General features: G+C 36.7%; 3 protein-coding genes across 3 annotated transcripts; 2 read left to right on the top strand and 1 right to left on the bottom strand.

Moving 5' to 3' along the window:
• Positions 1–8,358: 8,358 nt before the first annotated feature.
• Positions 8,359–9,040, top strand: CBG27487 (the record flags this gene model as incomplete). Its single annotated transcript, XM_045239011.1, has 3 exons — positions 8,359–8,606; positions 8,651–8,765; positions 8,924–9,040. 3 exons carry the CDS (start codon positions 8,359–8,361, stop codon positions 9,038–9,040), a joined length of 480 nt encoding a protein of 159 aa, XP_045098055.1.
• A 728-nt stretch (positions 9,041–9,768) lies between these two features.
• On the bottom strand, positions 9,769–10,041 carry CBG01989 (the record flags this gene model as incomplete). Its single annotated transcript, XM_045239010.1, has 2 exons — positions 9,769–9,860; positions 9,897–10,041. The coding sequence occupies 2 exons, from the start codon at positions 10,039–10,041 to the stop codon at positions 9,769–9,771; spliced, it is 237 nt and encodes a 78-aa protein (XP_045091994.1).
• Positions 10,042–10,974: 933 nt separating this feature from the next.
• CBG01988 lies at positions 10,975–11,193 on the top strand (the record flags this gene model as incomplete). Its single annotated transcript, XM_002643735.1, has 2 exons — positions 10,975–11,053; positions 11,102–11,193. The coding sequence occupies 2 exons, from the start codon at positions 10,975–10,977 to the stop codon at positions 11,191–11,193; spliced, it is 171 nt and encodes a 56-aa protein (XP_002643781.1).
• Positions 11,194–12,433: the final 1,240 nt, after the last annotated feature.

Here is a 12,433-nt window from a genome sequence, read left to right as displayed (position 1 = left end):
ATGTGATTTGACCGAAAGCAGGTTCCTGAAATATATTCGGGTTACAATTGGATACATCACTTAATTATTTGGGTAGATCTTCATATATATCTTTAAAACTCACTTGTAGGAAATTTTTGCAGACGACATTAGAAGTCTTTCGAACAACAGGAGCCCTTACGGAGTAGTTCTGAAACGAATCAATTTGCAAACTTTCTTTAAAACGAAAATTATGTACCATCAGATGCTACACAATCATGTCATCCGTGGAATCACGGCACCCTGTGGACCCAAAAATGGGTAACCGTTGAGGAGAACTACCCTGAAAAAAAGAGTAAACTAAAGACAAATATCGTGTTAACGTGTGATAATCGAAAGCGACAAACTTATATATTTTGATGGTCTACAGCACATTGAGCACAAAGTTCAAAATTATTTTTTCTCATTGTATTATTGTTGGGCGCGTTTTTCCGAAGTTTTGAAATTTTCATTTCAAGATGATGATTTTAAGAAATGGTACGGCATTTGAAAAATTGACTTTGTATGTCGCAGGATTCTATTTCAAACAATCCAGGCAATCCATACGCAAATAAAAATCACAAAAACCAGTATGCCCCTCACCATACCGGCCGCCGAGGACAACGAATTCAAAGAAGCCAAGTGCCAAAAATCGATATTTTTTGGCATAAATTGTGTGAGCATGATTCCCCCCGGGGTATTGATATGTTTCTGTAGTTAATCAAATGTGCTGAATTCAATGGTCATAATGAAAAGAAAAGTTAACCTAGGATTTTTGAGATATTGAAAAATTTTTTGATTTTTTCAAAAAATCAATAAACCAATCAATAGGAAAAAAAATTTAAAAAATTTATTCTCAAATGTTCATTCAATTGTCTATCTACTGTTTTTTAATTTCAACAAACGGACATAAACTGACAAAGTTATGATTTTTTGAAAATTTAGGCATTTTTTGGTACTTTTTGGACCATAACTCCCAAAAGAAATTTTTTACCAACTATTCCGTTTGGAATCTGAAATAACTTTTTACGTTCTATCCAACCATATAGGTCTCAATTTTTTTCGAGGGTAGCACTTGGGAGTCATTCCATGTAAATTTATTTTTTTGGTGTGTAGAAATCCAAACTTACTTAAGAAAACCACCCTGTACTAACCCTTTCAGCTCAATTATCTCAGTTTCTGTAAAAGTTATCCAAAAAGCATTAAGAGTACATACGTCCAATTTTAGAATTTATTTTATTCCAGAATATAATTGCTCGTAATTGCTCGTGATTTCTGTGGGAATGCGTGTTTTACCACTCACATGCCATTAAAATGAGAACGAAGACGGTTCAAAAAAGTATCTTACATGCGAGTTGTGTAGAAAAAAAACTAGATTTTCAATTTCTTGAAACTCTTTTCTTTTTCAGTAGACGTCATCGAAATACAAAAACGTCAACGATTCTCGTCTGCAATGTTTTGCCATCAACGTGACAGCAGCTCAACATTTGTCGGCGCAACGTTGAGCATCAGCCTCTGGAACCTAACTATCTCTAACAAGGGAACCTCAACACCTCAAGAACCCAGATTTTGATGAAAATTTCAGGATGGGTTGAAAATCGCCTATCTAGACATGTCCGAAATTTTTAGAATCCCCCTGCCAGTTTCAGCCGAGTTATATCAGTTTCGGTACCAAAAATAGCCTTTTCACTACAAAATCAACGTTTTCATGGACGATTTTCTCAAGTGCTAGAACGGTTTAAAGCATGAACTTTGTTGTGTTATACTCAAATTTTTATAAAATTTGATATTTCAAACTTTTTCTCAGAATTTTTTTTTCAATGTTCGAAAAATTCTGGAAAATCGTGAAAAAATTCAAAAATAAAAATATTTTTGTTCTTGAGAAAAGGTTTGAAATATGAGATTTCGTACAATTCTGAGAGTAATAAAACAAATTTCATGCTCCAAAACGTTTTAGGACCTGAGAGAAACGTCCTTGAAAACGCTGCCTTAAAAGNCGATTTTTGGTACTNNANCTNATATAACTCGGCTGAAACTGGCGGGCGGATTCTGAAGTTTTCAGAGATGTTTAGATACTTGAGGTTCCCTTGTAAGCATTTTGCTCATTTTTCGTTTTTCTGTCAAATAATTCACACCTTTTTTTTATTTTGTCTCATTAGTAAAATGGTGATAATATCAAAATTTTCATATATCCAACATTAAAGCAACAAGAGATCAATTTTTCGAAGAGGCCCGTAAAGAAAATGTGGATAACATGAGAGAGTTAACTGAAATCTCGGATTTCTAAGTACTTATACTTCGCAGGTTTTCGATGAGATGGTCTTCTTGACGTGCTCAACGGGGTCATTCTTGACGGTGCGACGACATTTGCGATGCGTCCGATACGCGAGTTGGGGAACCACTCCTTCGTAACGACACAGATGGAAGGCTTCGGAGTCTGAAAATGTGTTTTGTTTCATTTTGATACAGTTGTTAACAAAAAACTCACAATTCGACAGTTGTTGAATGCCTCGACGCAATTAACTCCAGGCAGGTCATGATTACGACCATACAACGTTAAAGACGTTGGATGAGCTGAGAAGCATGTTCGAATAGAAACTTCGTCTCTTTCAGCAGGTAGATCACAGCCAATTTTTTTGATGTGATAGCTTTTTGAATTCTCCTCTTTGGTCCACGGACATGAATAAGACAGGTGTATCGATAATGTTTAGATGGATAAAACGATAGATCCTTGAATGTGATTCCAGTGAATGTGATGTTTAAAGTGACGATTTCATACTGTGGAAGATCATGTATCGGGAACGCCTCTCCTATCCACACGGCTCACTCTAGCCACTTCAAGTTCATTCGATCCGAACCGTCCAGCTGAAAGAACACTAATTGAAATTTCATTTGAAAAAGTATTAATTACCTTTTTGGATCTGTTTTCGTTTCCATTCTTAGCTGCAGGAGTTGGCAGGGAACTCCATTTTGTATCTTCCCAAGCATTGGCAGTAGCAAGACATGCTCACGACCACATCACCTTGAAGTCGAACTTCGATGAGCTGACACAAGGCTGGTATCATTTAACAGTTGTTGAATGCCTCAACGCAATTGATTCCATGCAGGTCATAGACTTCTGGGTTTGCATCTCTTTCTGCACAGGCAAATTTTGAAGTGATAGCTTCTTGAATTCCCCTCTTTTGTCCACAAATATGAATAAGACAGATGTGTCGATCACATTTACGTGGATCAAACGAAGAGCCCATTCGAGAGGGCACATCAGTTTATAAAGATCCTGAAAAAAAGAGTGAACTGCAGACAAAAAACAGGTGGGCGGATGATAAACGAAAGTGACTAATGTATGTATTTTGACGGTCGAAAATACATTGAGCACAAAGTTTAAAATCATTTTTCTTGTTATGGAATTATTGAGCTCGTTTTTTTTTCGAAATTTTGAAATTTCCATGATTTTATTACGAGAAAAATGTATTGAAACCTATTTCAAATCATTCGCCGTCATTTTTCACCCCTAGAGCAATACAAATTGCAAAAAAAACGCAGCAAATAAAAAAAACGGCGAAAAGAAAAAAAAACAAAAATGAAAAAAAAAACGTTGGAAAAAAAAATAAAAAGAGAAAAAAAAGAACCGCCACCGCTACAACCAGTAGATCAAAATTTGTAGATCAAAACTTTTCGCTTAAATTCCACCAATTTCCATAAGTTCGTTCTGCACTGTTTGCAACGTAGAATTTTTCTCAAATATGTTGCGAAGAAAATTGTTTTCCGTGCATATTTCTTGCTCCGCGAGCACAAAAAAATATTTAAAAATAATTTTGACGGTAAAATGAATTGCTCGTACCGCTGAGTAGAACGTTTAAGCCTTCATGAACTTTCGACTTATCTTCCTTGTATATAAATCGCTAAGCGCGTCTGTTGATCCTAGTGTCACGCTGTACGGTTTTGAAACGCTTGGAAAATGAGTATAAATTACGTGAATACATTTCAACGTGATGGCCTAACTTTTTCCAGTTGAGTTTGCTAGACCACCTCGTTAAAATGAGTAAAACGTGCGAGAGGTACAACGATTCGGGGTACGAGGGGGTACAAAGTGATTCAGTGGTACAAAATCCATGATTCGGGGTACACATTTTTTCAATAAATTGTATTTTTTGTACCGTTGAATTGAAATTTTGTATTCAAACCAGCGAGCTGGTGCGCCTTCGGTTAACCTAGTTTTTTTTTCAGTTTTGTTGCTTCGCTTCTCGCGTTTTCTTAAATGGTCAACATATTTGAGAAAAATTCTACGTTGCAAACAGTGCAGAACGAACTTATGGAAATTGGTGGAAATTAAGCGAAAAGTTTTGATCTACAAATTTTGATCTACTGGTTGTAGCGGTGGCGGTTCTTTTTTTCTCTTTTTATTTTTTTTTCCAACGTTTTTTCTTCATTTTTGTTTTTTTCTTTTCGCCGTTTTTTTATTTGCTGCGTTTTTTTTGCAATTTGTATTGCTCTAGGGGTGAAAAATGACGGCGAATGATTTGAAATAGGTTTCAATACATTTTTCTCGTAATAAAATCATGGAAATTTCAAAATTTCGAAAAAAAAACGAGCTCAATAATTCCATAACAAGAAAAATGATTTTAAACTTTGTGCTCAATGTATTTTCGACCGTCAAAATACATACATTAGTCACTTTCGTTTATCATCCGCCCACCTGTTTTTTGTCTGCAGTTCATCTTTTTTTCAGGATCTTTATAAACTGATGTGCCCTCTTCGAATGGGCTCTTCGTTTGATCCACGTAAATGTGATCGACACATCTGTCTTATTCATATTTGTGGACAAAAGAGGGGAATTCAAGAAGCTATCACTTCAAAATTTGCCTGTGCAGAAAGAGATGCAAACCCAGAAGTCTATCATGACCTGCATGGAATCAATTGCGTTGAGGCATTCAACAACTGTTAAATGATACCAGCCTTGTGTCAGCTCATCGAAGTTCGACTTCAAGGTGATGTGGTCGTGAGCATGTCTTGCTACTGCCAATGCTTGGGAAGATACAAAATGGAGTTCCCTGCCAACTCCTGCAGCTAAGAATGGAAACGAAAACAGATCCAAAAAGGTAATTAATACTTTTTCAAATGAAATTTCAATTAGTGTTCTTTCAGCTGGACGGTTCGGATCGAATGAACTTGAAGTGGCTAGAGTGAGCCGTGTGGATAGGAGAGGCGTTCCCGATACATGATCTTCCACAGTATGAAATCGTCACTTTAAACATCACATTCACTGGAATCACATTCAAGGATCTATCGTTTTATCCATCTAAACATTATCGATACACCTGTCTTATTCATGTCCGTGGACAAAGAGGAGAATTCAAAAAGCTATCACATCAAAAAAATTGGCTGTGATCTACCTGCTGAAAGAGACGAAGTTTCTATTCGAACATGCTTCTCAGCTCATCCAACGTCTTTAACGTTGTATGGTCGTAATCATGACCTGCCTGGAGTTAATTGCGTCGAGGCATTCAACAACTGTCGAATTGTGAGTTTTTTGTTAACAACTGTATCAAAATGAAACAAAACACATTTTCAGACTCCGAAGCCTTCCATCTGTGTCGTTACGAAGGAGTGGTTCCCCAACTCGCGTATCGGACGCATCGCAAATGTCGTCGCACCGTCAAGAATGACCCCGTTGAGCACGATAGAACTCGACAAGTGCTACAAAATGATTCTATTTGGAAAATTTTATCTTGTTTATGAACAAAGTTAGACGCCATCAAGTGGTTTTTCCCGGACGGCCCGGAAAGCCCGGGCCGGGCCTGCATTTTTTCGTACTATTTTGTCTGTAACTTTGTATATATCTGGGAGTCAGGATTTATTGTAACTCCCATAAAGGTTTGTTAGTGTTTCAGTGATTGTGTAACTAAAAAATGTCACAGAACAGGTTTATCAAAAGTTGGAGGATAATACATATTAATTGAATATTAACTCTGACACGACGATCCTCTTGGTTCCGAGTATAGCAAGCAACAAAGATGGAGACTAAAATAGAACATTTACAAAGGGAAAATATAAAATAAATCCTACCCGAGAGTGTCGCAACGCCAAGGAGCGCCATCTCAATTGAGCGACTGTCGATGGCCACACGGAAGACGATGAATGGGAGGTAACCTAAAAACGGTTTCAACAACATGTGAAAATTTTTCGGTTTTCAAAAAACCCCGATCTCCGAAACGCGTAGAGCTTTAAGAGTCCTCATGCCAAGTCATCTACTGTTTTTGCTGTTTGACATAATGCCGGTATGAAAAATCGGAGCTGTGGAAGAGTAAATCTGGTGGTCGCTACCACAACCGGCAGTAACATACATATTAAGCAAATACTTTTACTTTCATAATTTTTATTCGACTTCCGTCAGTTTTTCGGGAACATCTTAGTTTTAGACTAAAAATTTTGATACTTACCATTTATTCGGGTTGACGCATAGAACATAAATATTCAGAAAAATCAATAAGAATCTTTCGAAATCCATACATTTTTAGGATTTTCGAAAGATCTTGAGTAAATAGAGAATAAGTTTAATTCTCAGAAAAATAAGGGGAACATTTCCAACTCCATTCATGAACAGGAGTTAACGGAAATGCCCCGGATTATTTAGGCAACCATTCAGTTAAGTCGCCAGGCAAAAACATTGCAAATGATTTTGCCAACGCGCCTGCTCTGACCAGCAGACGACCAGAGCTTCAAGAGGAAAAAAGAGACGCAGCGAATCAGGGGGACAATGATGAGACGCGGCGGACAATCGCCATGTGGATTCAGGGAAAAAGAGAGCGGGGAAGAAGGAGTGTTCTAGTCTCTCTTTGAATTATTAGATGGTGATAGATGGTGCGAAGAGAACCAAAGGAGGGATATTGTATGTTTAAAAAAACTAGCAGGAATTAGAGAAAAAGATTGCAAAAACTGACATTACCGAAGAGTAAATTTGGAGATGTCAAAAGAGAGACGAGTAAATTGTAAATTATAAATTGTAGAAGAGTAGTAGCGAAGAAACTCCGAAGAGTACAGGAAAAGTGAATAAAATGGAAGAGTAGATGTCAACAGAGAGTGCTCTAATCTTTTTCTTTTACTGAAAAAAAATTATTGGAAGAAATTAGAAAATGCGAAGATAACATTAGCAAGATTAGCAGGGTCTAATGGAACAGATTGGGCGGATTCAGAATTTGAAAGCCGCCAGATGAAGGTCATGGGAAAACTAATGCTTGCATTGATTTTTTAGTATTTTTTTTTTAAATTTTGGCATTTTTTGGAAAACAAAACTGAAACGTTCATTTTGAAAAAAAATAGTAGTTTAAATTTTTTGAGGCGAGTCATTTTCTTTTTATACTAGTGACCGTTAAGTCAATGGGTGGCTAGGTTTATCCAAAATTTTGAAGCACATCAGGTTTTTAGCTTCTCATTCTCTAGAATCTGCTGTGGTTCACTGATGTTTTTACTATATTTGAATCTCCTCTTTTTGATGAAGGTCTTACAAGATCTGTAAAAACGGTAAACATTTTTTTCATCGTCAAAATTCAAGAAATTCCAACTATACACAAAAAATCTCAAAAATAGTACTTTTCCTATTTTTGTGCTCGCGGAGCAACAACTATATTTTTTGAGAAATTATAATTTAAATTTTGATGGATTTTTAGAAAATTTTTTTATTCACAAAATTCCATCTCTTAACCGAAAAAAATCTAAATTGATATACCGTAAACACTCTAGTAGAACGCCACCCGGACCGACCACTTTGAGCCTATATATCTTACTTCTTTTGAAAGATATTTAAAAGTTGTCAACTAACAAAATGTTTATCATGATATCAGCAACATTTTATTAGTCTACCACTTTTTGATATCTCTCACAGAAAATGAGATATATGGGCTCAAATTTGACTATTTGGGTGGCGTTCTTTTCGAGTATTTACGGTATTCTCTTCTTATGTGCTCGCGGAGCAACAAATATATTTTTAAGGTAATGCGGTACATATGCTTGAAAACACTTTGTGAAAATATCTTCAATTGCAAAATTCAGGAAATTCCAATTCTATAAAAAAAAGTCAAAATTCGTTTTTTTTTTCATGTTTTTTTTGTGCTCGCGGAGCAATAACTATTTCTATCGTCACTTTAATTTTTATTCAGGTACTTATTAACTGTGCACTCCAATACAATGGCTTCCCATTTTTGGGTCCTCACAGCGCCTTGATTCCGCAGATATGGGATGTCATGAGGGAGTTTGAAGCTGCTGATGGTACATAATTTTACTTTTATATAACTTTTGCAAATTGATTCATTTCAGATCTACTTCGGAAGCGATCCCTTTGCTCGAAAGACTTCTACTTAATGTATGCCTCCAGCAATTGTTCCAGTTCATCAGTTCGGAAACTCTTCTTGTCGGCCATTCGCTGGAATCGGATTTCAAAGCTCTTCGTTAGACCCACCTAAATGTGATCGATACGGAACAATGGTTCCCCAAAAATGTGTTTATCACCATCGGAAAAAGTTCGATCAAAACGAAGCTTTGTTCGCACATGACGTCCAGGACATCCAAGCACGACTTCAAGGTGGTGTGGTCGTAGGCATAATTCCAAGAAGGTAAACAATTTATTTTCAAATGCAGTTCCAAATAGTATTTTTAGGTTAACGGACCGGATTGTGAGCTGGTGCACAATACGAATGGACTTGGTGGCTATAGTGAGCCTTGTGGATATGAAACGCGTTCCGAATAAATTTGTCCTACCACAATATGAAATCGTTAGCTGAAACAACACATGCACTGGAATTACAGAGAAAGATGTATCAGCAGCGATCACCTTCAAAGCATGCAGTTTTGAAGGTGGTATGGTCGTAGACACAGATCCCAGAAGGTAAATAATTCATTTTTTAGGCAATTTCAGAAAGTGTTCTTTCAGGTATATAGTTTGGATTGTGAGCTGGTGCACACTATGAATGGCCTTGAAGTGGCTAGAGTGAGCCTCGTCGATACAAAAGGACGCGCTATTCTCGATACATGTGTTCTTCCACAATAGGAAATCGTCAGTTTAAACATCACATTCTCTGGAATTACGGAGAAGGATCTATCACTTGGTAAACTTAAATGCTATCGATACATATGTCCTATTCATGTCCGTGGACCAAAGAGGTGAATTCAAAAAACGGTCACTTCAAAATTTGGCTGTGCAGAAAGAGATGCAAACCCAGAAGTCTATCATGACCTGCATAGAATCAATTACGTTGAAAATACTCTGGAGGTTCTTGATGCCTCCGCAGGTCCGCCAACAATTTGAAACAATTTTCAGAACTCAATTTGAGAGCAGTCCAGTAGATCGCATTTTCGATATTTTAAGAACTGACTACTTTTTTCCTTGAAAAAATATCACGATGTTGCAAGTATTGTCGAATTAAACAAACTCACACCTGAAAAATATTGCGGGCGCTTCGTGTCGATTTACGAGGCTCTGCCTAAAATCGGCATACTGTACTGAAAAAGTTAATTTATGTGAATTCAATTATTTTCTGAACCGAATTTAGATTTCTCGGTATGAAAATGATCGCTAGCATCCGAAAGTCTGTATTATTACGATTTTGCCGCGCTTTTTCGTAGATAAAAAAGCGACAGATTCTCAGGTGTCACTTTTTTAATGAGGCAACATTACACTCGAATATCACGAGATAAAAACACGAAGAAAAACAATTGGATTCCTTTACACACTTATTTATTGAGGTATTTTTATAACATTTAATAAGACTTCAAGTTTCACTGGCACACTTTTAGAACTTTCCGCTGCACCCATTTTCCATCTTTTTCTTCAGCCGGCTTGGTTTTGTCAAACAAGAAGCACTGGATATCTGAAAATTAAATATAATTTTAGCTTAGTTGTGCGCCAAAAAACTCACCAAATCGCTCAGAAATGATTCGTTTGCCTTCGAACATTTCCTCGTACCGTTCCACGGCTTCTTTTGCGGTCTTTGGCATCTCCGTGACCTCTTTCTCGATTGTCTTCTTTTTGGACTTCTTCACAGACCACATTGGATTCGAGCCAATTCTAATATTCGTTGTTCTTCATCTTTTCAAAGAAACCCGAGCTCACCTCCTTCAAGAGTTTTCACTCCAAAAACACATTCGCAGAGTTCATCGCCATTTTCTCTTGTCCCATCTGAACCAACAAATTACTCAACCTCTCCAGCTCTAGCTTCTGCCCCAAAATTTCGGTTTCCAGACGAGTTTTGGCTTCTTTCACATCTCCTAACTCTTTTTGGAGAAGAGCAAGATCTTCAGGTGCTGTAAACAAAACTCATTTGATGATTTACAAATTAAATTTCTCATAAAACTCACAAATCGAGTGTAGGTCGTGAAGCGCAACGATTCTATCCGTAAGTCGTTTGTCATTCTCAATCTTATTATTTCTGGGTCTGTAAAAATTCAAAGTCAATTTTAAGCATACTTGCCACGGGCAGGGCCGATTTGGACTTTTTTCAAAAATTCAAATTTTTTTTCAAATGTGGGTAGCTTGGGCCGGCAGGGCTAGATCCTGATATCTCAAGTATGATTTTAAGAACAAAAAAAAATACATACCCAGAGGCTGGGGATCGGCAATCGGGTCTTGAGCAACTGGGATTGGACTCTGATGGGGAGCCTGCCCAGTTGCTGAGCAGTCCAATTTCTGGATAACCTGAAAAATCAATATTTTTGATGAAATCTCGAGTTTAAAAACAATACTTACCATTTATTTGGGTTGGCATATAAAAGAATATAAATCTTCAGAAAAATCAGAAAGAATCTTTCAAAATCCATTCAGTAGGATTTTTGAAAGACCTTGAGTAAATAGAGAATAAACAGAAATTTCAGAAAAATACGGGGAACATTTCCGACTCCATTCATTCAAAAGAGTCAACGAAAATTTGTTTCGAAATAGTTCTCAAAAAATCCAAAAAGAAGACAATCGAGCAAGAGGTCACGGAGATGCCAAACACCGCAAAAGAAGCCGTGGAACGGTACGAGGAAATGTTCGAAGGCAAACGAATCATTTCTGAGCGATTTGGTGAGTTTTTTGGCGCACAACTAAGCTAAGATTATATTTAATTTTCAGATATCCAGTGCTTCTTGTTTGACAAAACCAAGCCGGCTGAAGAAAAAGATGGAAAATGGGTGCAGCGGAAAGTTCTAAAAGTGTGCCAGTGAAACTTGAAGTCTTATTAAATGTTATAAAAATACCTCAATAAATAAGTGTGTAAAGAAATCCAATTGTTTTTCTTCTTGTTTTTATCTCGTGATATTCGAGTGTAATGTTGCCTCATTAAAAAAGTGACACCTGAGAATCTGTCGCTTTTTTATCTACGAAAAAGCGCGGCAAAATCGTAATAATACAGACTTTCGGATGCTAGCGATCATTTTCCTACCAAGAAATCTAAATTCGGTTCAGAAAATCATTGAGTTCACATAAATTAACTTTTTCAGTACAGTATGCCGATTTTAGGCGGGGCCTCGTAAATCGACACGAAGCGCCCGCAATATTTTTCAGGTGTGAGTTTGTTTAATTCGACAATACTTCCGATTCCAGCGAATGCCCGACGAGAAGAGTTTCCGAAATGATGAACTGGAACAATTGCTGGAGGCATACATTAAGTAGAAGTCTTTCAAGCAACGGGATCGCTTCCGAAGTAGATCTGAAATGAATCAATTTGCAAAAGTTATATAAAAGTAAAATTATGTACCATCAGCAGCTTCAAACTCCCTCATGACATCCCATATCTGCGGAATCAAGGCGCTGTGAGGACCCAAAAATGGGAAGCCATTGTATTGGAGTGCACAGTTAATAAGTACCTGAATAAAAATTAAAGTGACGATAGAAATAGTTATTGCTCCGCGAGCACAAAAAAAACATGAAAAAAAAAACGAATTTTGACTTTTTTTTATAGAATTGGAATTTCCTGAATTTTGCAATTGAAGATATTTTCGCAAAGTGTTTTCAAGCATATGTACCGCATTACCTTAAAAATATATTTGTTGCTCCGCGAGCACATAAGAAGAGAATACCGTAAATACTCGAAAAGAACGCCACCCAAATAGTCAAATTTGAGCCCATATATCTCATTTTCTGTGAGAGATATCAAAAAGTGGTAGACTAATAAAATGTTGCTGATATCATGATAAACATTTTGTTAGTTGACAACTTTTAAATATCTTTCAAAAGAAGTAAGATATATAGGCTCAAAGTGGTCGGTCCGGGTGGCGTTCTACTAGAGTGTTTACGGTATATCAATTTAGATTTTTTTCGGTTAAGAGATGGAATTTTGTGAATAAAAAAATTTTCTAAAAATCCATCAAAATTTAAATTATAATTTCTCAAAAAATATAGTTGTTGCTCCGCGAGCACAAAAATAGGAAAAGTACTATTTTTAGATTTTTTGTGTATAGTTGG

This window comes from Caenorhabditis briggsae, assembly GCF_000004555.2.
Source record: "Caenorhabditis briggsae complete genome, chrX, whole genome shotgun sequence".
Classification (NCBI taxonomy): domain Eukaryota; kingdom Metazoa; phylum Nematoda; class Chromadorea; order Rhabditida; family Rhabditidae; genus Caenorhabditis; species Caenorhabditis briggsae.
The sequence above is the reverse complement of the archived record's forward strand: the minus strand, read 5'-3'. Positions and strand labels throughout refer to the sequence as shown.